Source organism: Lepus europaeus, chromosome 8 (assembly GCF_033115175.1).
Source record: "Lepus europaeus isolate LE1 chromosome 8, mLepTim1.pri, whole genome shotgun sequence".
NCBI classification, from domain to species: domain Eukaryota; kingdom Metazoa; phylum Chordata; class Mammalia; order Lagomorpha; family Leporidae; genus Lepus; species Lepus europaeus.
Window position 1 is genome coordinate 33,058,730 of NC_084834.1, and position 25,316 is coordinate 33,084,045.

The window sequence follows — 25,316 nt, forward strand, 5'->3', positions numbered from 1 at the left end:
CTGGACAGTGTCTCTCCATTCTCTCTTAGCTTAGTTGGCCTTCTGATGAGAAAGTAGCTGTTAGTCTAATTGGAGATCCTCTGAAGGTAATCTAGTGTTTCTCTTGTGCACATTTTAGAAACTTTACATTTTGCTGTTGAAAGTTTGACTACAATGTGTCATGGTGAAGATCTTTTCTGGTCATGTCTGGAAGGAGTTCTATGCTTCCTGTATTTGAATGTCCCTGTCTTTCTACAAAGTAGGGAAGTTTTCTGTAATTATTTCACTGAGTAGGCCCTTCTGATCCATTCTCTTTCCACATCTTCAGGAACCTCTGAGACCCGTATGTTGGGTGTTTGATAGTATCCTGTAAATCTCAAACACTGTTTTTAATTTTTCTAATTTCTCCTTTTTTGGTTTATTTCCAATGATTTGTCTTCTAGCTTGGATATTCCTTTTTCTGCCTTACCAAGTCTGTTAAGGTTTTCCACTGTATTTTTGGACATTGAATTCATTTGCAATACTTTAGTTTGATATCTCTAAGATCTCATAGGAAAATTTTGGATTTCTGTAACTCATGAATTTGCTTCTCTTTGCTTCTGAGTAATTCTGTGATCAATATTTTATATTCCTTTTCAGGCATTTCATCAATCTCTTCATCTTTACATTCTAATATTAGAGTGTTGCTGTTCCTTTGGGGAGACTTATTGCCATCCTTGTTCTTGTTCCTTATATTTCTGTGTTTATTTTTAGGCGTTTATGGAAAAACTTGTTGGCTTTCTTTCTCTGATGGATTTTATATTTGAACTATGCCCCTGTGGCTTAGTGGAGTGTCTGCTCTTTAAGTGAATACCCAGAGGCATGTGCTGAGTGAGAACAGGGAACACTGGTCAGTCCTCAAGGGTGGGGTTAGAGTCCAGGGTGATACCCAAGTTCCACATGGTAGATCTCCTCTGTTGGCATAATCACAATGTCGCCTGCTCCCTTCCAAGGTGATCAGTGACCAGGGTTAGCCCACATAACCCCCATCCACACTGGCACATAAACCACACAAAGGATCTGTGTGGTCCTCAGTGTGAGCAGGGAACCTCCTGCAGTGATCCACCCTTGGCCATCAGAGAGCTCTTAGCCTCTGACACCAGATACAGTGATTGCCCAGAGACCTAGCTACACCCCTGCCTTATCGTGCAGTCACAGAATTCCCATAGTCACAGTGCACAGGGCTTCCACACTCATGGGATGCAGAGGATCTGCTCAGCCCCACAAGCCTGCCCATACATGGAGAGAGCATAGATGTCCCAGAGCCAGCTGCTTGTGGGTGCTTCGCCTTGAAAGTTTGAGCCCTGGAGCCTGTGATATGTGTGTGTGTGGGGGGGGCACCTTTCAGTCTTATGTGTGTGCTCAGCCCTCCCTCCCATCCAGACTCAAAGTCAGAGGGGAACGTGGGTTTTCCTCTCTGGTAAAGTGCTCTGGTCACATGTGTACCCAAGAGTTGCCACGCCCTCTGCTGGTGTCAAGATGGAACCTTCTCCCCGCTGGTTGCCGGGCACCCTTTTTGGGGGATGAGGAGAAAGAAATGTGCTTTTCTTTTTTGGATTAGGTGGGTACCCTGCCCTTGCAATTCGATGTAGTCCACAAGGTACTCCCTTAGGCAATATCATCAGTGACATGGGCTGCCGCAGTCTGCTCTCACCTTGGTCTCAGATGCTGGCATCTCCTCCAGCCCTTGGCTGTGGGAGTCATGTGCAATGTCCCCTTTCACTGCTGTGCGTCTGTACCTTCCACACTGATCCCCAGCATCGCTCTTCCTTCTGTAGAATTTCCACCGCAAACTTCTCTCCAACTCTTCCCTGGGGATGCACTTCCTCTACTTTTCTTCTCTTTTCCCCTGGCCAGAAGCAGCACACCATTTCCCTATTCAGCCATCTTAGAATCCTTGAGCCATGCTTTCTAATGTGTAACTCGAACAAGTTTCTCGAACACCAAGAGTGTATATATACTGTAAAAGTAGAAGAGGTACTCAAAAGTCTGTGATGACTGTTACCATATTGACATTCTCTCATTGAGCAAAATGTTGATTGTAAGTTAATTTTAGAATGCATTCATTATTCTCGTTGCTATTCATTGGATGAAAGTGTAATCCAACTTTTCTTTTTTCTTGGCAGCAACTTGAATTGGTGGAACCAAGTGGCTGGATACATGTTCCTTTAACTGATAATCATAAGAAGCCAACTCGCACCTTCATGATACAGATTGCTGTTCTAGCCAATCACCAAAATGGAAGAGACACTCACATGAGACAAATTAAAATATACACACCAGTGGAGGAAAGCTCCATTGGTAGATTTCCTAGATGCACAACTATTGATTTCATGATGTATCGTTCAATAAGGTGACTTTAAAATGGAACAGAAGTCATTAAACATATCGCTGTTTTATCCTGTTATTGTGTATTGTATCAAGTATCTTTATTAAAAGTGCATCAGTTATTTTGCATTTTTATATACATTTAAAAGTATTTTATTGTAGCTTTGACAAATAAATCAATTTTGGGTACATTACCTTTATTTTCTTTAATGTATAATAAACACCACATATCTAAAAATTTACTTGCCATGAGGGGCAGGCATTGTGATGCAGTGCCTGTTTGGGATGCCCACCTCCCATAACAGGGTGCCTGGGTTCAAACCTAGCCTGTGCTTCCTGTCCAGCTTCCTGCTAGTGCACACCCTGGGAAGCAGCAGGTGATGGCTGCAGGAACTGGGTTTTTGTTATCCTCATAGGAAACCTGGCTGGAGTTTCTGGCTGCTGGCCCAACTATATGGGCATTTGGGAAGAGAACCAGTGGATGGAATCTGTCTCCCTCACTCTTTCTCTCTGCATGCCTTTCACGTAAATATAAATAAGCTTAAAAAAAAATGGTTTTGGGGGCAGACCTTTGGCATAGAGTTAAGATGCCCCTTGGGATGGTTACATCCCCTGTTGGAGTTCCTTGGTTCTAGTCCCAGCTGTTTCTGATTCCAGCTTCCTGCTGTGGAGATGGCAGGTGGTGGCTCAAGTGGTTGGGTTCCTGCCATCCACATGGGAGACCCGGATTGAGGGGCTTTGTCTTGGCCCAGTCCCAGATGTTGTAGGCATTTGGGGAGTTAACCAGCAGATGGGACATCTGTCTATTTTATCTCTCTTTTTCTCTCAATCTCTCTCTCTCATCCCCTTTCAAATAAATAAAAAAAATTTTAATGAACTTGAAGCCAATCATTATATTTTCCCTTAAAATCAAAAGAAATCCAATTGAACTAAAAATTTAATTGAACTAAAAATTTCAAGATGTAGCCGGCGCCGCAGCTCACTAGGCTAATCCTCCACCTTGTGGCGCCGGCACACCGGGTTCTAGTCCCGGTCGGGGCACCGATCCTGTCCTGGTTGCCCCTCTTCCAGGCCAGCTCTCTGCTGTGGCCAGGGAGTGCAGTGGAGGATGGCCCAAGTCCTTGGGCCCTGCACCCCATGGGAGACCAGGAAAAGCACCTGGCTCCTGCCATCGGATCAACGCGGTGCGCCAGCCGCAGCGCGCCTACCGTGGCGGCCATTGGAGGGTGAACCAACGGCAAAAGGAAGACCTTTCTCTCTGTCTCGCTCTCTCACTGTCCACTCTGCCTGTAAAAAAAAAAAAAAAAAAAAAAAATTTCAAGATGTACGTAATTTTTTACTATCCAGGTGAGTATTTCTTATAGTGATCATGCATTATAGTAATGTTTTATTGTATATTTTAGATCAAAACTATATCATGTATATATCATTTTAATAAATTATTAAAAATTAAACATTAATAAAAATTACTTTTTCTGTCCAGATGAAGTATATTCTTTTAATACTGGATTAAAAAAATAATTTGTCAAAGTAAGCTTAACATTAGGTGTCTGATGGGAATAAATCTGATTTTGGGACTATATTTGTCTTATATTTACTTCCACTATATACTTACCACCCAAGAGTTGTCTGTATCTTGATGATAATATATTAGAGGCTGCCAGTGTAAAGTGCTGTTTGTATCCTTTGTAGTGATACTTGCAGAAGAGTTTCAAACCTGTAACTGATGCTGTGGCAGTCTGTAGGGTATAATAAAGCCTGTGGGAATCTTTGAAAATATATATGACCTTGTTCTTCATATACAAATTGATGTTAGAGAAATATTTGAAAGTATATTTCTTTCAGGGCTGGCGCCATGGCTTACTTGGTTAATCCTCCACCTGTGGTGCCGGCATCCCATATGGGCACCAGTTCTAGTCCTGGTTGCTCCTCTTCCAGTCCAGCTCTCTGCTGTGGCCTGGGAGGGCAGTGGAGGATGGCCCAAGTGCTTGGCCCCTGCACCCGCATGGGAGACCGGGAGGAAGCACCTGGCTCCTAGCTTCAGATCAGCACAGTGCGCTGGCCGTAGCGACCATTTGGGAAGTGAACCAATGGAAGGAAGACCTTTCTCTCTCTCTCTCTCACTGTCTATAACTCTACCTGTCAAATAAAAAAAGTATATTTCTTTCTATGGCCTCAAATGAGTGGATTTGATTTCATATACTACTCCCTTCCATATTTATTACTTTTGATAGAGTACAAACTTTACAGAATTTCTCCAGGTTCGTTCTTGCTCAGAAAAGATTATGCAGTTGCTCACACATTGCTGGGTAGACTTAAATTTTAAATCGTAAATTAAAAAATAAAAAGAAAATGCTGTTCTTACAGAAGGCACTAATTTACCTGGATACTCTTTAAACAATGGCTTCATTTTTTTTCACTGATCAAACACTCTGCTCTTCTTCCTGTGAGTTCCATAGAGTTTTATTCTGTTTTCTTATTTTGTTGCCTTTGAAGTAAAAGGCATTGTAGGTGATCTGTAGCTCACCAAAAAAGCTGTGACCAAAGTTTACTTATAACCACCAAATTTAGTAAGCTGTAAGTGTGGGTTGCCAGGGAGGAAGAGTGTATTGAAAGAAAACACATGGATATCAGCTGACAGAAGTGAAAAGGAATCAAGAAAATAAGAATAGAAATACATACTAGGCATTGATACTTAACAGTCATGTAAACAATAGGGTTTTTTATTTTTATTTTTATTTTTAATTTTTTGACAGGCAGAGTGGACAGTGAGAGAGAGAGACAGAGAGAAAGGTATTCCTTTGCCGTTGGTTCACCCTCCAATGGCCGCCGTGGCTGGTGCGCTGCAGCCAGCGCACCGCGCTGATCCGATGGCAGGAGCCAGGTGCTTCTCCTGGTCTCCCATGGGGTGCAGGGCCAAAGGACTTGGGCCATCCTCCACTGCACTCCCTGGCCACAGCAGAGAGCTGGCCTGGAAGAGGGGCAACCGGGACTAGAACCCGGTGTGCCAGTGCCGCAAGGAGGAGGATTAGCCTATTGAGCTGTGGCGCCGGCCAACAATAGGGTTTTAGTCTAAAATAAGAAATCTAAAGAATGTAGACGCTTGTGTTAGTAATAATATTACTACATACTACTTTTTAAAAATTTAAAGGAAAAACAGGAAGACTAATCATTACTTACGTGATTCAGTCTGTTATTTATTATCTCTTGTTACTAATAGTTTGCTAAGAGACTCCTAGAATCAGGAAGGATTAAAAAGAAATGTCAAGAAAATTGATAGGGATTTTACTTCTCCATTTCTGTATTTTTCATACGCCAGCTGGCTAATCGTCTTACTAGGCATGAGAAAACTTGATAGCTGTGAATTATGGAGATAATTCCTCTTATTATAAAGATAATTTAAAATACAGATAGACCATGTCTTACATTAACAAAGCATAATTATCTAAAGCAGTTACATTTCAGTTTTAAAAGTGCAAATTATGTATCCAGCAAAGATTTAGGTCTAGAGAGGCCAGTGTTGTGGCATAGTGGGTTATGCAACCACCTGTGATGCCAGCATCCCATATAGAAACCAGTTATTTTCAATCTAGCTCCCTGCTAATGCGCCTAGGAAAGCAGAAGATGGCCCAAATGCTTGTGTTCCTGTATCCACGTGGGATTCCCAGAAGCAGTTCAAGGCTGCTGGCTTCAGCCTGGCACAGCCCCCAGCCATTGTGGCCATTTGGGGAGTGAACCAGCAGATGAAAGATCTCCCTCTCTGTAACTCTGCCTTTCAAATAAATAAAAATAAATCTTATAGAAATTTTTATCTAGAATATATGAAGAACTCTTACAACTCAGTAGTAAGAAAAAAATGTGATCCAATTTAAAGTTGAGCAAAAAATTTGAAGAGATTGCCAGGGAAGATACATGATTGACCATAAGCATATGAAAAGATGCTCCACTTCATTAGCAAAATACAAATTAAAACCACCATGAATTATCAGTACATAGCCAACAGAATAGCTACAATTAAAAAGATAATCCAAGTGTTGGCAAAGCTATAGAGAAAACTAGACCTCATGCTGCTGGGGAGGTTATAATAGTGTACAACCACTTTGTTTTTATTTTATTATTTTATTTTTTTAAAATTTTTTGACAGGCAGAGTGGACAGTGAGAGACAGAGAGAAAGGTCTTCCTTTTGCCGTTGGTTCACCCTCCAATGGCCGCCGCGGTAGTGCGCTGCGGCTGGCGCACCGCGCTGATCCGATGGCAGGAGCCAGGTGCTTCTCCTGGTCTCCCATGGGGTGCAGGGCCCAAGGACTTGGGCCATCCTCCACTGCACTCCCTGGCCACAGCAGAGAGCTGGCCTGGAAGAGGGGCAACCGGGACAGGATCGGTGCCCCGACCGGGACTAGAACCCGGTGTGCCGGCGCCGCAAGGCGGAGGATTAGCGTGTACAACCACTTTGGAAAACAGTTTGGTAATTTCTTAAAAAGGTAAACACCTACCCACTTTGTGATCAATCATTTAACTCCTACATATTTACCCAAGAGAAAGGTTATATGTGTCCATAGAATAACTTACAGCTGAATATTCATAGCAGCCTAATTTGTAATACCTCAAAGCTTGGAATTTTTGTAATTTAAAGGCAAAGAAGACAAACAATGGAGGAGATAGCCATGGAATAAAGTGAGGGTACTTCCATCTAAGATTGGAAATTGGATTAATAGTACTAATAATTAAGTTTCAACTGTTAATAAGCAGCATATATAAGCTAACTGTGATATATTTATATAATGAAACACTACTGAGTGGTAAAAGTGAATGGCCTATTGACACATGCAACAACATGGATAAATTTCCAGAATAATATATTGAGAAAGAAGAGATACAGAAAGAATATATATGTGTGATTCCTTTTTTTTTTTTCTTAGAAAATCCCAGAAAATACAAACTAAAGTGACAAGAAGCAAATCAGTGCTTCAAAAGGCAAGATTATTTGGGGGGATGATGGGACTGTTCATTTTTCTGATTATAATAATGGTTTCCAAGGTATTTACATATGCTACAACTCATCAAATTGTAGACATTAAGTATGCAGCTTATAATGTGACTCCTAACACAAGAAACATAAAAATGGCGTATTCTATTTTAAATAGGAATCACTTAGAAGATGCTAGACTTGAAGTAATTTATTACTATATAGGGTCTGAGAATAGCAAGCAAATTTCAAAGGCCATTTTAGTAGTTAATAAAACTGATTAACTTGCCCTCAATAAATGCCTTTGACTATTATACAAATTATGTGGTTATCAGATTAAATTTTTAAATTTAATATGTAATTTGACCCTTTCAAAATTATTTTGTTCTGGCCAGCGCCACAGCTCACTAGGCTAATCCTCTGTCTGCGGCGCCAGCATCCCATATGGGCGCTGGGTTCTAGTCCTGGTTGCTTCTCTTCCAGTCCAGCTCTCTGCTGTGGCCCGGGAGGGCAGTGGAGGATGGCCCAAGTGCTTGGGCCCTGCACCCGCATGGGAGACCAGGAGGAGGCACCTGGCTCCTGGCTTTGGATCTGCGCAGCGCGCCGATGTAGCAGCCATTTGGGGGGTGAACCAATGGAAGGAGGACCTTTCTCTCTCTCTCTCTCTCTCTCTCTAACTCTGCCTGTCAAAATAAACAAACGAAATAAAAATTAAAAAATACATAGAATACTAATAACTATACAACTCTAATAGGACTAATTTTATTGAACTGATTTTATTTTGTACATAGACATTAGGCATTGACTTAGCTATAATAAGAAATCCAAGATCAATGAAGATCATGCTTTCCAGTTGCTTATAATCATCAACAGAAATAATAGCTTCCTAACCATCTAAACTAGGAAATAGAAAGTGGTAAGGGATCTAATTGGGAAATGAAAGTTTGGATAGAAGAAAAGGAAGCCTTTACTTCCTATCAGGTAGAGGTGAAACTAAAGACATGGTGAAGGATGTGGAATTTTGAAAATAAAAACTATTTGTAATATCAGCTAGTTATTCACTTTTCAAGCCTGTTCTTGATTCTAGGCTATCATTGTTTTTATATGAGTAATAGCAATTAATTTGAAACATGATTTGTGTATTTGGAACCAAGTGATGTTTTGTACATTTACTCTCATTTGAAAGGATTCAATGATTAAAACATACAAATCTTGAAAAGTAATTTTAGATACTATGCCTTCTGTTCTTTTAGCCATTATGGCTTTTAATTTAGTACAGACTAATATACTATAATATAGCATCAAATATAGATGTGTATGTACGTGTGACATCATTTGTGCATATATATATGTATATATATTTCTGTGTAACATTTGATAACGAACTAGTGTTTTAGACTATTGTCCACAGCTATAAAATTCTTAACTAGTAAAATATTGGTCATATGTTATCTTAATTGAATTCTAGGCTGTTAGTTTTAGTTCATCAGTTAGCTTTTTCAAATGACAAAATTTTCAAAGTATGTTTCATTAAAGCATTAGGGAATACAATTAATGTGGCTATGGTAAGATGTAGATGTTTTTACCTTGTGGATCTTCTAAACCAAGATTATCTTCTTTTGACCACATTGTTCTGGCTTCTCTGACTTCTACATTGACTCCCTGGAGTATGGCTTCTGGAACTTCTTGCTGTACAAGATTGTTTTCCAGCCCTCTGCAGGGAAGCGCTGTGTGCTTCGTGGTCTGCCATCTGGTTGAGTCTGTTGCACAGTTGTGTTCAGAAAGCCTTGGAAACAAAGAGGAAGATGATGAGAGAGAAAGCCTCAGGGATTAGTTTGTTAATTGATCATGATAGTGATTTATTGAATTAACAGTAAAGATCTTAATCAAATCTAAGAGAATGTCTTACAAGCCACAGCAATTAAACATGAAAAGTTCATTATTTTTAGTACTATCAATCCAATTTCCAATGGATTTCCATTCCATGGCTACCTCCTCCACCACCGTTTTTCTCCTTTGCCTTTCCTGATAATTAGAATGATCTTCCTGTTTTGCAAATATAAGCAAAATTACCATTGTCAAATTTTAAATTGTCCTACCTTCTGAAACTTCTGAGTGAATTTCATTTCAGGAAATGGTATTTCACAGTATGGTTGGAGCTCTGGCATTTACCGTTTTAGCTGGTGTAATTACGAAGGTTGTAGCCACCAGCTTTCTACTGATACAGTTCAGTGACCAGCTAAGGTGCTCTTCCACCATGCATTCACTTTTCCGATGTTGAAAGCAAATTACAGTTCTTCCCTTGTGGTCCAAGAAGTCCCAGCTGTTTTTATAGATTTATTCTGAGACTCACTCTCCTCATACTACATTATTCTGTAACTGGAAATCCAGATATTAATAGATAATTTCCTGTTAATACTACAGCAGTATCAAAACACTGATCATTTCCCAGGAAGCAAAGTATCCAAAAGACTGAAGCATGGAGTTCTTCCAGCTGTGTGTTTTTCAGCTCCTAGAATTTCCAAGGCTCACGTGTTAAATAGGTAAGGAGACAAGACCAAGCAGAAAGTGGCCTTGGTAAAAAAGAGATTAATAAGCCATTTAGGCATTAAGTTAAATCACACTCAGGTGTTTACCGAATACAAAGGAATTTTACTCATCCTGTTTATGAAAATGGTGGCTGATTGCATTCAGTAGCTAACAGGAGATGTAAGTAATCTATTCTTAACTTTCATTTCTTTCTCAGTCATCTGAGCAGTTTAAGACAAAATTTAACACTTCTTTGTTGAAATTTTCAGTGTTTTGGCTGGTAATTGGGTGTAAGATTGACTCTTGTCTTTCATCTGTCCATAGTCAGTAACCCAAAGCCCTGTAGATTTTTTGTGTACATTAAGGTTCACCTGTTTCACACCACTCTAGGTCAGTTGCAGGAAGCTCACACCTTGACCATTGGCTTTTACTTTATGTTAAAATAAGGTTATCTGAAGACTATTACATCATACAGATCTCTGTATTTATATCAATTCCATATTACCTATGCAAATTTGTATAAATAAATCTAAAGTCCTCTTGTGTCTTTTCAAGGCCACATATCTTTCTTTTTACTTTTTTTTTTTTCTAAAGGTTTATTTTATTTATTTGAAAGGTAGAGTTACACAGAGAGGTCTTCCAATTGCTGGTTCACTCCCCAAATGGCCACAACGACTGGGGCTGGGCCAGGCCGAAGCCAGAAGCTTCTTCTGGGTCCCCCATGTGGGTGCAGGGGCCCAAGGACTTGGACCATCCTCTGCTGCTTTCCCAGGCACATCAGGAGGGAGCTGGATCAGAAGTGGAGCACCTGGGACTCAAACTGAAGCCCATATGGGATGCTGGCAGAGCAGGCCAGGGATTTAACCCACTGTGCCACAGTGTTGGCTCCTGTTTTTTTCAATAGTCTTAGACATTTTGCTCTAGCAAGCATATACAGTTTTAAGCACATAATTTGTGGCTAGGAATGTGGTGTGGTAGGTTAAGCATTTACTTGTAGTGCCAGCATCCCATATGGGCGACAGTTCATGTCCTGGCTGCTCCTCTTCAAATCCAGCTCTCTGCTATGACCTGGAGAACAGTGGAAGATAACCTAAATGCTTGGGCCCCTGCACACACATGCGAGACCTGGAAGAAGCTCCTGGTTCCTGGCTTCGGATCAGATCAGCTCTGCCATTGTGGCCATTTAGGGAGTGTACCAACACATGGAATATCTGTCTCTCCTCTCTGTAACTCTCTCAAATAAATAATTCTTTCTTTTTAAAAAAAGACATATAATTCCCTCATTCTTTTTACTCTTGAATGTGTAACATTTAGTGGCCTATAATCTTGTCATTGTATTTTTTATAATATATGTAAGATTTGTTCACTCTAAAGAATGAGTTACAGCGAGAGAGAGAAACAAACATCTCCCATCTGCTGGTTCACTCCTCAGATGGCTGCAATGGCAGGGGCTGGGTCAGGCTGAAGCCAGGAGCTTGGAAGGCCATCCAGATCTCATTCATGGGTGGCTTTGCCCCAAGTACTCGAGAGCTGCCCAAGCACCCTGGCAGGGAACTGGATCAGAATTAGAAACACCTGACCGTTCATATGGGCTGCTGGTGTCACAGGCAGTAGCTTAACCCTCTGTACCTCAACACCAGCCCCAGTCTTGTCACCATCCTACTGATTTGTATCACTCCAAAATCATTTCCTGGAGTCTTACTTGCCCAAGTTTAATCCCTATATTTTTGTTTGTTCTTTTATTCTAAGTCCTCTCAACACTTAAGTGATATGCCTGTTGCATATTAATTTGTGAAGGTTTTACCATGTAAATTTCTAACTGTTAAAGTCAAGGAATCTTTTTTATCTCTATATTTGCCTTGTTTCAGGTCTCAACTTCTAGTAGGCATGCAATAAGTACTCATTTTTTTATAGAATTTTTCATTGACAAATATCATTGCATCTTATAGTTTGATTTTGGAAAATTATTGAAGCAAGATTACATTTCATTATGAATAACAGAAACCCCTACCATAGTGGCTTAAATAAGTTTATATTAGGGGCCAGTGCCATGGTGTACTTGGTTAATCCTCCACCTGTGGTGCCAGCATCCCATATGGGCACTGGATTCTAGTCCCGGTTGCTCCTCTTCCAGTCCAGCTCTCTGCTGTGGCCCAGGAGGGCAGTGGAGGATGGCCCAAGTGCTTGGGCCCTGCACCCGCATGGGAGACCAGGAGGAAGCACCTGGCTCCTGGCTTCGGTTTGGCACATCGCTGGCCGTGGCGGCCATTTGGGGAGTGAACCAATGGAAGGAGGACCTCTCTCTCTCTCACTGTCTAACTCTGTCAAATAAAGAAAGAAAAAAATAAGTTCTTATATTAATATTTTTGTTTTTCAACTTTTATTTAATAAATATAAATTTCCAGAGTACAACTTTTGAATTATAGAGGCTTTTTCCCCCATAACCTCCCTCCCACCTGCAACCATTCCATCTCCCACTCCCTCTCCCATCCCATCCTTCATCAAAATTCATTTTCAATTATCTTTATATACAGAAGATCAACTTAGTATATACTAAATAAAGATTTCAACAGACTGCACCCACACAGACACACAAAGTATAGAGTACCGTTTGAGTACTAGTTATACCGTTAATTCACATAGTATAACACATTAAGGACAGAGGTCCTACATGGGGAGCAAGCGCACAGTGACTCCCATTGTTGATTTAACAATTGACACTCTTATTTATGATGTCAGTAATCATCAGAGGCTCTTGTCATGAGCTGCCAAGGCTATGGAAGTCTCTTGAGTTCGCCAACTCTAATTTTATTTAGACAAGGAGATATTCAAAGTGGAAGCTCTCTCCTCCCTTCAGAGAAAGGTGCCTCCTTCTTTGATGGCCTGTTCTTTCCGCAGGGATCTCATTCACAGAGATCTTTCATTTAGGTAATTTTTTTTTTGCCACAGCGTCTTGGCTTTCCATGCTTGTGAAACTCTCATGTGCTTTTTAACCAGATCTGAATGCCTAAAGGGCTGATTCTGAGCCCAGAGTGCTGTTTAGGGCATTTGCCATTCTGTGAGTCTGCTGTGTATCCTGCTTCCCATGTTGGATCATTCTCTCCTTTTTTAATTCTATCAATTATTATTTGCAGACAATGGTCTTATTTATGCAATCCCTTTTACACTTAATTCTATCTTTTTGATCAATTATGAACTTAAACTGATCACTTTAACAAGTAAGCTGCCGTTGGTACATGCCACCTTGATGGGATTGAATTGGAATCCCCTGCACATTTCTAGCTCTACCATTAGGGTTAAGTCCAAGTGAGCATGTCCCAAATTGTACATCTCCTTCCTCTCTTTTTTCCACTCTTATATTTAACAGGGATCACTTTTCAGTTAATTTTAAATGCCTAAGAATAATTGTGTGTTAATTACAGAGTTCAACTGATGGTATTAAGTAGAACAGAAAAATACTGAAAGGAATAAAATAGTAAGTTGTTCCTTGATAGTCAAGACAAGGGATGATTAAGACATTGTTTCTCATAGTGTCCATTTCACTTCTACAGGTTTCCTTTTAGGTGCTCGGTTAGTTGTCACCCATCAGGGAGAACATATATTTGTCCCTTTGGGACTGGCTTATTTCACTCAGCATGATGTTTTCCAGATTCCTCCATTTTGTTGCAAATGACCGGATTTCATTTTTTTAAAACTGCTGTATAGTATTCTATAGAGTACATATCTCATAATTTCTTTATCCAGTCTTCTGTTGATGGGCATTTGGGTTGATTCCATGTCTTAGCTATTGTGAATTGATCTGCAATAAACATTGAGACGTAGACAGCTCTTTTATTTGCCAATTTAATTGACACAAAATTATTTATGGAGTACAACATGTTTCAATTTGTGTGCACATTGTATAATGTTCAAATCAGTATGCATACCTGTCTCCTGAAACATTTGCCATTTCTCTGAAGTACAAGCATTCAAAATAGTTTTTTTTAGCACTTTTAAAATATGTAGTACATTATCATAGCCACCCTGCTGTGAATTCAAACGTGAGAACTTATTTTTCCTTCCCAACCTTTTCCCATTCTTCCGTTCTCCCTACTCTACCCAGCTTCTAACTGTTATTAATTAAATGACGGACATTTAGATTGATTTCAGTTTGGGCTGTTGTGGATAGTATTGCAATAAACATGGGAGTACATAAGTCTCTTCAACATACTATCTCATTTCCTTTGGATATGCACCCAGTAGTGCGATTGTTGGATCATATGGTAGTTCTATTTTAAACTTGTTAAGGAACCTACATACTATTTTCCATAAGGCTATACTAATTTACATTGTCATCAACAATGTGTAAAGGCTCCCTTTTCTCTATATCTTCACCAGCCAGCCCTCATTATCTTCTGTATTTTTGATAATAGCCCCTCTGACAGGAGTGAAAGTGATATCTCATAGTTTTGATTTGTATTTCCCTGATGGCAATTGATCTTGAACATTTTAAAAATAAATTTATTGAGGCTGGCACTGTAGCATAATGGGTAAAACGCCACCTGTAGTGCTGGCATCCCATATGGGTGCCGGTTCCAGTCCCATCTGCTCCACTTCCAATCCAGCTCTCTGCTATGGCCTGGGAAAGCAGTAGAGGATGGCCCAAGTCCTTGGGCCCCTGCACCCGCATGGGAGACCTGGAAGAGGCTCCTGGATCCAGGCTTTGGATCAGCTCAGCTCCGGCTGTTGCAGCCATCTAGGGAATGAACCAGCGGATGGAAGACCTCTCTCTGCCTCTCCTTCTCTCTGTAACTCTTTCAAATAAATAAATTCCTTTAAAAAATAAATTTATCTTCTTGAGTAATCTCCTATATCATTTGCCCATTTTTTCAAGTTGATTTTTTTAGTTTTTTTTGAGTTCCGTATATATTGTGGATACTGGATACCTCTTGTCAGATGTATAGTTTGCAGATGTTTTCTTCCATTCTGTAAGTTGTCTCTTCACTGTTGATGTAATAACATTTGTCTGTTTTTGTTTTGTTTCCTGTGCTTTTAGGGTCTTAGATTAAAACAACAATAAGCACTTGCCTATTCCAATGTACTGAAGTGATTCCCCTATGTCTGCTTCTAGTAGTTTCATAGTTTCAGGTCTTATATTTAAATCTTTAATCCATTTTATTTTTCTATGTAATGAGATATGCATATAGATATCTAATTTTACCAGCACCTTTTTTCAAAGAGACTGTTCTTTCCCTAATTCTTGCTCTTGGCACCTCTGCTGAGGATTTCCTGGATATGGGTTCATACGTTTACTTTGGCTTTCTATTCTGTTCCATTGTCCTCTGTGTCTATTTTGATGCCAACAGCATGCTGTTTTGATTCCTATATCTTTGTCATATAGTTTACATCCCCTTTGTTCTTTTTGTTCAAGATTACTTTGACTATTTGGAGGTCTTCATAGTTCCATATGAATTTTAAGATTGTTTTCTCTCTTGTGTGGGAAATGATATTGCTGCTTTAGAAGGGAATGCCTAGAATCTGTAGATTACTTTTGCTAGTAAGGTCATTTTAACAACTTTGATCCTTCTGATTTGTGAACATAAAATGTTTTTCCATTTCTTGTGTGCATCCTCTCCAATTTCTTTCATCAGTGTTTTGTAGCTTGCATTTTAGACCATTTTTACCTCACTGATTCAATTTTCCCAGTTATTTTATTTTCGTATAGCTATTGTCAATGGGATTGCTTTCATGATGTCTTTTTCAGATAACTCTTTAGTGGTGTATTGAAATGTGGCTGGTTTTTGAGTATTGGTTCTGCACCCTGCCACTTTGCTAAACTTATCTATTACTTCTATTATTTTTTTCTTGGTATTTTGATATATAAGATCATGCTATCTGCAAAAAAATTTTTTTGACTTCCTCTTTTCCAATTTGGATGTCCTTTATTGTTTTCTCTTGCCTGATAGTCCTGGCTAGGACTTCAATACTGTGTTAAATCAGTGGTGAACGTGCACACCATCTCCTTGCCCAGTTTTAGAAAGCTTTTAGCTTTTCTCCAATCATGGAGCTTGTCTGCTGGGGCCTTGTTCTACATGAGCTTTATTAGGTTCAGGTACATTCTTTCCACACTGGATTTGTTCAGAGTTTTAATTATGAAATGACATTGAGTTTTATTAAATGCTTTTTCTGCATCTATTGAGAAGATCATATGGATTTTGTTCTTCATTCTGTTGATGTACTGTATCACATTATTGATTTGCATGTGTTGAAACATCCTTGCATGGGATGATCCCATTTGATTGTGGTGAATAATCTTTTTAATATGCTTTTGAATTCAGTTTGGTACTGCTTTTGTTGAGGATTTTTGCAGTTATGTTCATCAAGGATATTGACCTGGAGATTTCTTTGTTTTGTTTTGTCTTTGGTTTGGGTATCAGGGTGATCCTGGCCTCAAAGAATATGCTTGGTAAAATTCCCTTCTCTTCAACTTTTTAAAATAATTTGAGAAGAATTGTTGTTATGTCTTCGAATGCTTGGTAGAATTTGGCAATAAAGCCATCTGGTCCTGGACTTTTATTTTTCAAGGGAGATTTTTTATTAGTGATTCCGTTTCATCACTCATTATTAATGTATTCAGGTTTTCTATTTCTTCATGACTCAATCTTCGTGAGAATTTTTTTTTCTTAACATTTATTTTTATTTTAAGATTTATTTACACAGCAGAGAAACAGAAAGGTCTGCCATCCACTATTTCACTCCCCAGATGGTCACAATGACTGGAACTTGGCCGATCCGAAGCCAGGAGCTTCTTCGGGGTCTGCAATGCGGGTGCAAGGGACCAAGCACTTGGGCCGTCTTCAACTGCTTTCCCAGGCCATAAGCAGGGAGCTGGTTTGGAAGTGGAGCAGGCAGAACTCTAACTGGTGCTTTCATACTAGATGCAGGTGTTGCAGGCTGGCCCCAATAAGAATTTTTGTCTGTCTTAAATGTTTAAACAAGCCTGGAGGTCCATGGTTACTTCTTTGGTCCAGCTTTGTAATAACACAGGGGTTTCTGAGAATTGTAGATTGTTTCAATCATGGTCAAAAGCCAGTCACAAGAGCTCTTGCTATTACATTGGTTTTTGAGTGAGAAATAGAGTGGCACTGGTCACATCTGTCTACCTGATAAGAAAAAGCTTCCCCAGAAGGCTCCAGAACACTTCCTGTGTCTCTGGTAAGACCTGGGGCACATGGCCACCTCCTCCTGAGGGGAGGCAGGGAAAGCAGGGCACAGGGTGGTCATCCTTGGCTAGGCAAATGCGGCATTTCCTTGAGCTCAACATGCTGCTCCCTGAAAGCAGCATCTTAAAATGAAGAATATTCTTTATTCAAGAGGACTGGGTATTAGGTGGACTATGCACAGCATCTGCCACACACGGCATCTTCAAATGTGGCCATCATCATCTGCAAAGTGGAAATAATAGTAGTGCAACTCAGAATTAAATGAGATAGTAAATATAAGCACTTAGCACCAGTGCCTGGCAAACAGCATTTGATAAAAGTATTATTGCTGTTGTTATTTTATCTCTGGTTAGTACCATTCTGAGAAATCTATGAGGGAGAAATGGTTGCTTTCCCTCTTCATCAGTTCTGCTGAACTTGGGAAGCTAAGAGCTAGTTATGCTACACTATGTGTGTGGTGACCTCAAAATCCCTTTTGCAGCATCTATGTTTTATCATCTATTGCATGTTATCAGGTCACTATAATATTCATAGCAATTATATAGCACTCTGTCACATAGAGCAGTAGGAATTTCTAAATTCTATAAATGTTAAAGTAGATGTTTGCTACAGCCACCTTTTTAGCTGGATTCACTATGCTTGTTTGTCCTTTTGAGCTCTGGCAGAATATTAAAACTAGATCTTGAGTTTTCTGTCTGACCAAAAAAGAAAAGAACACCTGATAAAAAGCCCTCTACCTTGCAAGCTAGAATAGTTGTGGCACAGCCCAGTGAGTTCCTTAAGACGCATGCTCATTCCCAGAAATAGGCGCTGAGCCTCAGGCTAAGAAGGAAATTCCAGCACATTCTTAGGCATTGACTTCAGTCCCAAGCCATTCTGCTAGGCCTGTTTCCTACTTCTGATGCTAACTCTGAATCCCATAGCTGCTGGTGGTAGCTACTTTTTTCTGACGTCTGTCCTTTTTTGGCCTTTTGGAATTTTATAATCATTGTTTTCCTAGATCCAAACTTGGCCACTCTCTATATTGTTCTCTTAGTTCACTTTGGGTAAATTTTCTCTATTCTAATTGCAGGAGTAGCAGTTTCTATTCTAGACCATCTTTAGTAAAATTATTATATTGAGCATTTTAGTAACTCGAAGCCAATGAAGAAAGATGATAGCTTGGCTTATGAAGTTTACTATGGTCAGAAAGTATGCAGTATATTTTATAGAGATTTATTTAAAAGGGGGAATAATCCAGAGTTAATTTTTAAGATACTTGATTTCTCAGTGCTATCAAATAAATAAGATGTTTATAGCTCTGTAACCAATTATAGCACATTTGAGGGGCCTTGGAAAAGTTCACAAAAATTGTATATTCTGAAGAGTATGCATGGATTTGAAAAACGTTTGCACCAAAATAAACATCTTTTAGTTCAATTTTCCAATAACTTTTTGAAGCAGTCTCATATTTTTCAGAAGGAAAATATTGCATCACTTAAAAAAGGATCAACATATATTATTGAATGCCTTAAATCCTATATAGAATACAAGGCTACTTCAAAAAAAACCTGGGAAAGTGAAGTTAAAAGATAAGTATATTTTTATGCAAAAATTGTTTTTGAAATCCAAGCATTGTTTTCTCATAACATGCCTTTTCCATAAACTTCTAGAGATTCCTTGTCCAAAACAAGTAGAAAACATACCTCTTATTCATAAAAACTTCCAGTCTGGTTGTAATGAGGACTACACAGAGACATTGCCATGTAATTAGGATGCCAGTGAATAAAACAGATTAGCATTCTCTTAATAAGGGCAGATATTACCAATGCCCAGTATAGTCAGTGAGATTCTTATGGACAGTCAGAAATTCATATCGTCCTAAGTTCTTTGCAAGTTGAGAAATAAATAGTGAAGATAAAGGCTAAAATATAACTTTCCTTCCTGACAGACAACACATTAATGGATGTGTTTTTAAGTTTTCGGCAAGTTGGGTTTCTAAATAATGAATCCTTGACACTCACAACATAGCTGGTTGTGCTGACTAGCACCGGCAGCTCCCTAGAAGGAGGAGTTGAGCTATATATTCTCATTACTCTTTCTATACTGACAAATCAGGTGAGTCTATCAGCCCAAGCATGGGAGAGAGAGACTCAGACTCAAGGAATTGAATTTCCTGCCAGCTGGAAGCAGAAGGCATGGGAAAGAAGTGTTCCTACATTTACCTTCTGGTTCCAGAAAGATGTGCAGATCTAACCAGAGAGAACTGAATTAGGAAACGAACAGATTCGTGGAGTTAGGTGGATATAATCGGACTGCAGTACAGCAGGGTGTCAACATGAGTAACAACCTTAAGAATGGGACAGAGTTGGATAGGGTGGGGTGACGTTTATCTTATCCTATTAATCTAGGGGAGTGGTAGTTTTGTAGCCAGGCCCTTATATAATTCTTGTCTATCAAAGAGCTGGAGGAGGAAAGGGGCAATTTGGGGAGTCTAACACTATGAGAGTTACGAAAGAGACTCTGAGATGATCACATTTTTGATGCAATAATTTTATATAATTCAAAATACTTAGTTATGATTTGGCATATATAAACGCGCTGTGATTGGGCCATGGAGAGGTCCATCAGAAGTTTGCCTTGAGAGGAAGGTGGGTAGATGCCTGTGCTTTTCCAAAGGGCATTCCCTGGAGGATGAAGCTTGTGGAATCCTGAAACTGTCCGCCCAGTTTTGATCCATTGTTCCAGTATCTCTCCTTCCATTCCAGAGAGTTAGATAATAAATGGAATTCTTAGAAAAATCCACTTGTAAGAAAGATCATCAGCAATCAGACACTGTTCCAAATAAGCCTCTCAAGTGGCCACCACAAAAATAAAATTGGAGTTCCTGGAATATGCTGTGGTTTGTGTTGAAACAAAATCATCATTAATAGGAATACAACTTGATTCCTTTGGGTCTAATTCGTGCTTTTCTTTAGTCTAATTACTTTTTTGGATTCAAAGCAGGAAAGCCTTCTTTTAAAATGGAAGAAGTCTTTGAAACAATATTATTTCTACTATAATCCCTTTTCATGGCATGTCAAATGGAGTATGAAATATGCTAGGGGTTTGAAAGAAACAAAAATATATTGTAAGCACAGTTTCTTGTTTTAAATAATACTAATCACTTTACATAGGCTCTTTTTGTAGCTAGTAAATAGAAGAAACCATTTTAATGGCAAGATTTAACATGTGAATAATTTTCTGTTTATTATTTGCAAACTGAAAAGAAGTGATTATGTGAGCACTCGAATCCTGTCTACTGTGATCCTTGACTGGTTTGGTTAGCCCTTTTCCTTTTTAAATGTCTCTCTGTGTGTGGCATACTGTATATATATTGAAATGCACCAAGACCAGCTCAATGAATAAATTACAGCAGACACTCATGAACATATCAAAGATTAGCACACCTCATTACCCTCTGGGTCCCCTCTCAACCACTATTTTCTTCCTCGACTGCAAGGGTAATCCCTGTCCAGAGTTAAATGCTGTAATTTAGTTTCATCTATGTTTTATGTCATATACACTATGTAGACATGCATATATATATATACACACACAAATGTACAAAACACTGTGTGTATGTGTGTGTATGTTGGCTTTCTTTTATTCAGCATAGTTTTTAAAACATATATCACCGAGAAATATCAGAAGTCAGAGAGCGGCAAGATGGTGGAATAGGAAGGGAGCACATTGAGAGTTCGGCAAGACAGAGGTTAGTAAAAGTGGAGATACTGCAGGGTCAAGGAAGAGTAGGGGAAGAAACAGCAGAGGAAACTCTTCCGGAACTAGTGATTCACAGTGGACCTGCGTGGAGAGCGTGGGAGCCCAAGTACGGGACACCAGCGGCAGACTCAACACACCAGCGCTGGAATGCGAGGTGAGCCGAACCTCCATAGCCCGAGACACCAGCGGGAAAGCAGAAAGAGGAGACTAGAGGGAACGAGGCTTGAAACTCCGTGGGGAAAAATTCACCAGGCTAACTAGAAGAGAGAGAGGAAAAAAAAATAAAAAAAAGTGACCGATACGGACACAAGTTTCTCTCTCTCCACTCACCTCTCAAAGGCGAGCAAGACAGAGCAGGTGCCATTTTGGACATACGTCATAAGCAGGGTGACCTCTGGTCCGCACTGGCCCTGAGCCTAGCAGAAAAACCTGACTCTGGGGGGAGGGGTGAAATAACAGGAGATTAGGATCTAACTTGGCAACCCAGTGGGAGACTGCAGGAGAATTGGAGCCCACACTGAGGGCAGCAGAGATTCCCTGTGTGGTCCTTGGGAAAGAGCTTCCAATCTCTGGCTCCTGTGAGTATATCATTCGCCTGCTAACTACCTCCAATTACGTTCAGCTGTGCGGAATTACTTCCCTTTTGAATAAAAAAAAAAAAAGATTTACCACGCCTAACCTGGGAGTGTCATCTTTGACACACCCTCAACCCTGAGGAACCAAACACAGCTCTCAGTCCACACTCATCTCAAGCCTCTAAGGCTCCACCGAAAGCAGACAGTCCACTTAATATAGAGCCATAGTGTAACAAGAAAAAACACCACAGTGAAGAAACCAAATATCTCCAACATGCCAAACAACAAACGCAAAAACCGAGGTAACAAGAACAAGGAAGACACTATGACGCCCCCCAATGAAAAAGACACCCCAATTCAAGATTATGAAGATGATGAGATCGAAGAAATGCAAGAAGAGGATCTCAAAAAATTGATAAGAACATTAAGAAGTTCTCAAAAACAAATTCTTGAACTACAGAAATCCTTAATGGACAAGATAGAAAATCTCTCTCAAGAAAATGAAATATTAAGGAGGAATCAAAATGAAATGAAACAACTAGTAGAACAAGAAACTGTGGTAGTGACCAGAAATCATAATGAAATGAAGAATTCAATAGATCAAATGACAAACACATTAGAGAGCCTTAAACACAGAATGGGCGAAGCAGAAGAGAGAATATCAGACTTAGAAGACAGAGAACAGGAAAGGAAACAGGCAAACCAAAGAAAAGAAGAAGAAATTAGAAATCTAAAAAATATTGTTGGGAATCTACAGGATACTATTAAAAAACCCAACATTCGGGTTCTAGGAGTTCCTGAAGGCATGGAGAGGGAGAAAGTTTTAGAAGGCATTTTCAGTGAGATACTAGCAGAAAAATTCCCAGATTTGGAGAAGGACAGAGACATCTTAGTACAGGAAGCTTATAGAACCCCTAATAAACATGACCAAAAGAGATCCTCACCACGACATGTTGTAATCAAACTCACCACAGTGAAACATAAAGAAAAGATCCTAAAATGTGCAAGAGAGAAACGTCAGATTACTCTTAGAGGATCTCCAATTAGACTCACAGCAGACTTCTCATCAGAAACCCTACAAGCTAGAAGGGAATGGTGAGACATAGCCCAGGTACTAAGAGAGAAAAACTGCCAGCCCAGAATATTATATCCTGCAAAGCTCTCATTTGTGAATGAAGGTGAAATTAAGACTTTTCATAGCAAACAGAAACTGAAAGAATTTGTTGCCACTCATCCTGCCCTGCAAAAGATGCTTAAAGATGTGTTACACACAGAAACACAGAAACATGGTCACCAATATGAAAGAAGGTAAAGGAAGGAAACCTCACAGCAAAAGATCACAGGAAATTCAATTTCTCTTTGACATAGAATTAAACTCTGATGCTCTGTTAAAGCAATGTGTTAAAGTAATCTATTATGTTCTCTTGATGTCTGTTAAATTCTAATTGTTCAAAAACAGCTGAATTTTTATTAAGAGCTAAGGGTTATTTAAATATGTGCTTATTTTCAGAGATTTGAAGGATCACCTTGTAGCAATGATCAAATTTGGTCTATGTTATGTCATGATTTTAAGGAATCTTATTTCAACCAGATATTTTGGATTTTGAGCCTTCTTGGCATTCTTGACAGGCATTCAAAAAAATCAAAGTTTCAAACAATCTGGACTCTAAAATTTCCAGTGTGTGACCTGAATCTGTGTATCATGTTTTAAACTTGTTGGTAGAAAGAAACTAAAAACATTTTATATGGTTGTGCTTAAGTTTACTGGCTAAACAAACTACACCATGTTAGATATTGAAGAGGTGTTTTCAAATACATGATTCTTAAAATTTATAGAAGGCATTGGACCTTCCGGTAAATGTTTTCTTAAGTTGTTATCTAATGGTTGAAACTGTTTGCTAAGTATTCATGTGATATTGCTATTGTCAGCAAGTGATCTAGGACTTGCTCCCTCATTTCTCTATTCTAAGCCCAACTAGTTCTTTCATTTCTCTATTCTCTTCAAGGTAGGAAACTAATTCTATTATGAAGGAATCTGTAGGACGCACAATTTAATCTTTAGACCTTATAAAAGAGATGGCTAACATTTTTCTGTAATAGCATAGCCAAAATAAGAACGTAAATAATAATCTCACAGCTAGATTCACTTCGCCATCAGCGAAGTATACAGTAAGTAGAAAAAACCTCCCTTTCAGACCAAAGGGAAAGAAAGTTTTAAAGTGAGAATATAATTTTCCTCATGGGCATTGTCTACCTTAGAAAAACTACTACAGAACATGCCTGTGACTATAGACTTGTAGTTCAGGCCACCGAAGATTAGAGATGGGACTTGGGCACTCCCTTGACTTGCATCCTCTGGTCTGCTTTAACACAAACCAGGAGGAAAAGAAAGCTCGGCATCAGAAGCAATGGGTGGCAGGCCTATTAATGGCTGATCTGTACAGTGATCTGCCCTCAAGGAGACCCAACAGGCCAGTCCACTGCAGTGGCTTTCAATGTGGTAAGCCTGGGCTTCAGCAGAAGTCAGCTTGTGAAGAGCCCTGGCAGCTCTGCCAAGAGTTGGATCACTGGAAATGGACCTGCCCTGGAGTCGAAGGATGCCCAGGTCAGAGCCACAGATCTTATTGGCTCCAAGCTGAAAAGCCCTTCACTCAGCCCAACTTCCAAAGTGACCACTGCAGCTGAGGGGATGGTCAAGTAGGGTCAGTAACATTGCAGGCAGAACTGTAAATTTCTTGTTAGAGATGCCACCTGCCTTTACCTGGCCAGCTCTCCTCCCAGGCCAGCCAAGTAATGAAAGTCAACAGAGTGCCTTCCCCTAGGAGGTTCACACCTCCCTTAGGATGTACCCCATGTGAAGAGATGGATAGGTCTGGGCCTCTTAACTTACAAGGCCTAAAGCCCACCAGATTATTATCAAGCCCCTTCTGTCAGGTTCTATTTGCCTCTCAATCAGAAAACTTAATTGTAGCTTAGACAGCACCTTTCTTAGCTCCTCTAATAATGACTCTGTCCTTTGTTCTAGACCCTGTCTAGCTCAATTGGGCCTCATTCCTTTGTAATCATAACCTCTCCTCTACCACCAATGGCTCTACTCCCAACCTGTGTGTACTGATGGTCCTCTTCCCCACTTACTGCTGTATAATTGTTCAAACCTGGTAAAGGCCACTCTTAGGATCATTGGTTACTATCCTCACCCTGTCTTTTATGACCTTGTCTAAATATGATCAGAGTCGGCAAACTTGGAAGGCTTCCATAGCCTTGGCAACTCATGACGAGAGCCTAGCGTGGTTACTGGCGCCATAAACTAGAGTGTCAATTTGTTGTGTCAACAACAGGAGCCACTGTGCACTTGCTCCTCATGTGGGATCTCTGTCCTTAATGTGCTGTACATTTTGATTTAATACTATAACTAGTACTCAAACAGTATGTTTCACTTTGTGTTTCTATGTGGGTGCAAACAGTTGAAATCTTTATACTAAATTGATCTTCTGTATATAAAGAGAATTGAAAATGAATCTTGATGTGAATGGAGGGGAGAGGGAGCGGGAGAGGGGAGGGTTGTGGGTGGGAGGGAAGTTGTGGGAGGGGGAAGCCATTGTAATCCATGAGCCGTACACTGGAAATTTATATTCATTAAATAAAAGTAAAAAAGAAAAAAAAACATATCACCATATATATATATGTATACATATATAGTATTCTGTTGTAGGAATATATCATGGTTTATTTACTGTTTACATATGCTACTATTGTTGGAGATTAGGGTTGTTTTCAGTTTGAGGGTATTACAAATAATGCTACCATGAAATTCTAGTACTTGTCTTTTCACTCATATTGTGGACTTCTCTTATATAAGTATATATGAGCTAAATATATGGTTCATAGGCTATGCGTGTGGGTATTTTTAGACATTTTTATTTGAAAGGCAGAGATACAGAGAGGAAAAAATA

The 25,316-nt window shown here is 39.6% G+C and overlaps 1 protein-coding gene across 2 annotated transcripts in view; it reads left to right on the forward strand.

Moving 5' to 3' along the window:
* Nucleotides 1-3,690, forward strand: part of ANAPC10 (anaphase promoting complex subunit 10) — a 142,638-nt gene extending 138,948 nt beyond the window's left edge. For both annotated transcript variants that reach the window (XM_062199550.1, XM_062199551.1), the window contains exon 5: nucleotides 2,145-3,690. In XM_062199550.1, the coding sequence (XP_062055534.1) occupies nucleotides 2,145-2,375 (231 nt within the window). In that variant the 3' untranslated portion in view covers nucleotides 2,376-3,690. The remainder of the gene's footprint in view (nucleotides 1-2,144) is intronic.
* The last annotated feature ends 21,626 nt before the right edge of the window (nucleotides 3,691-25,316 follow it).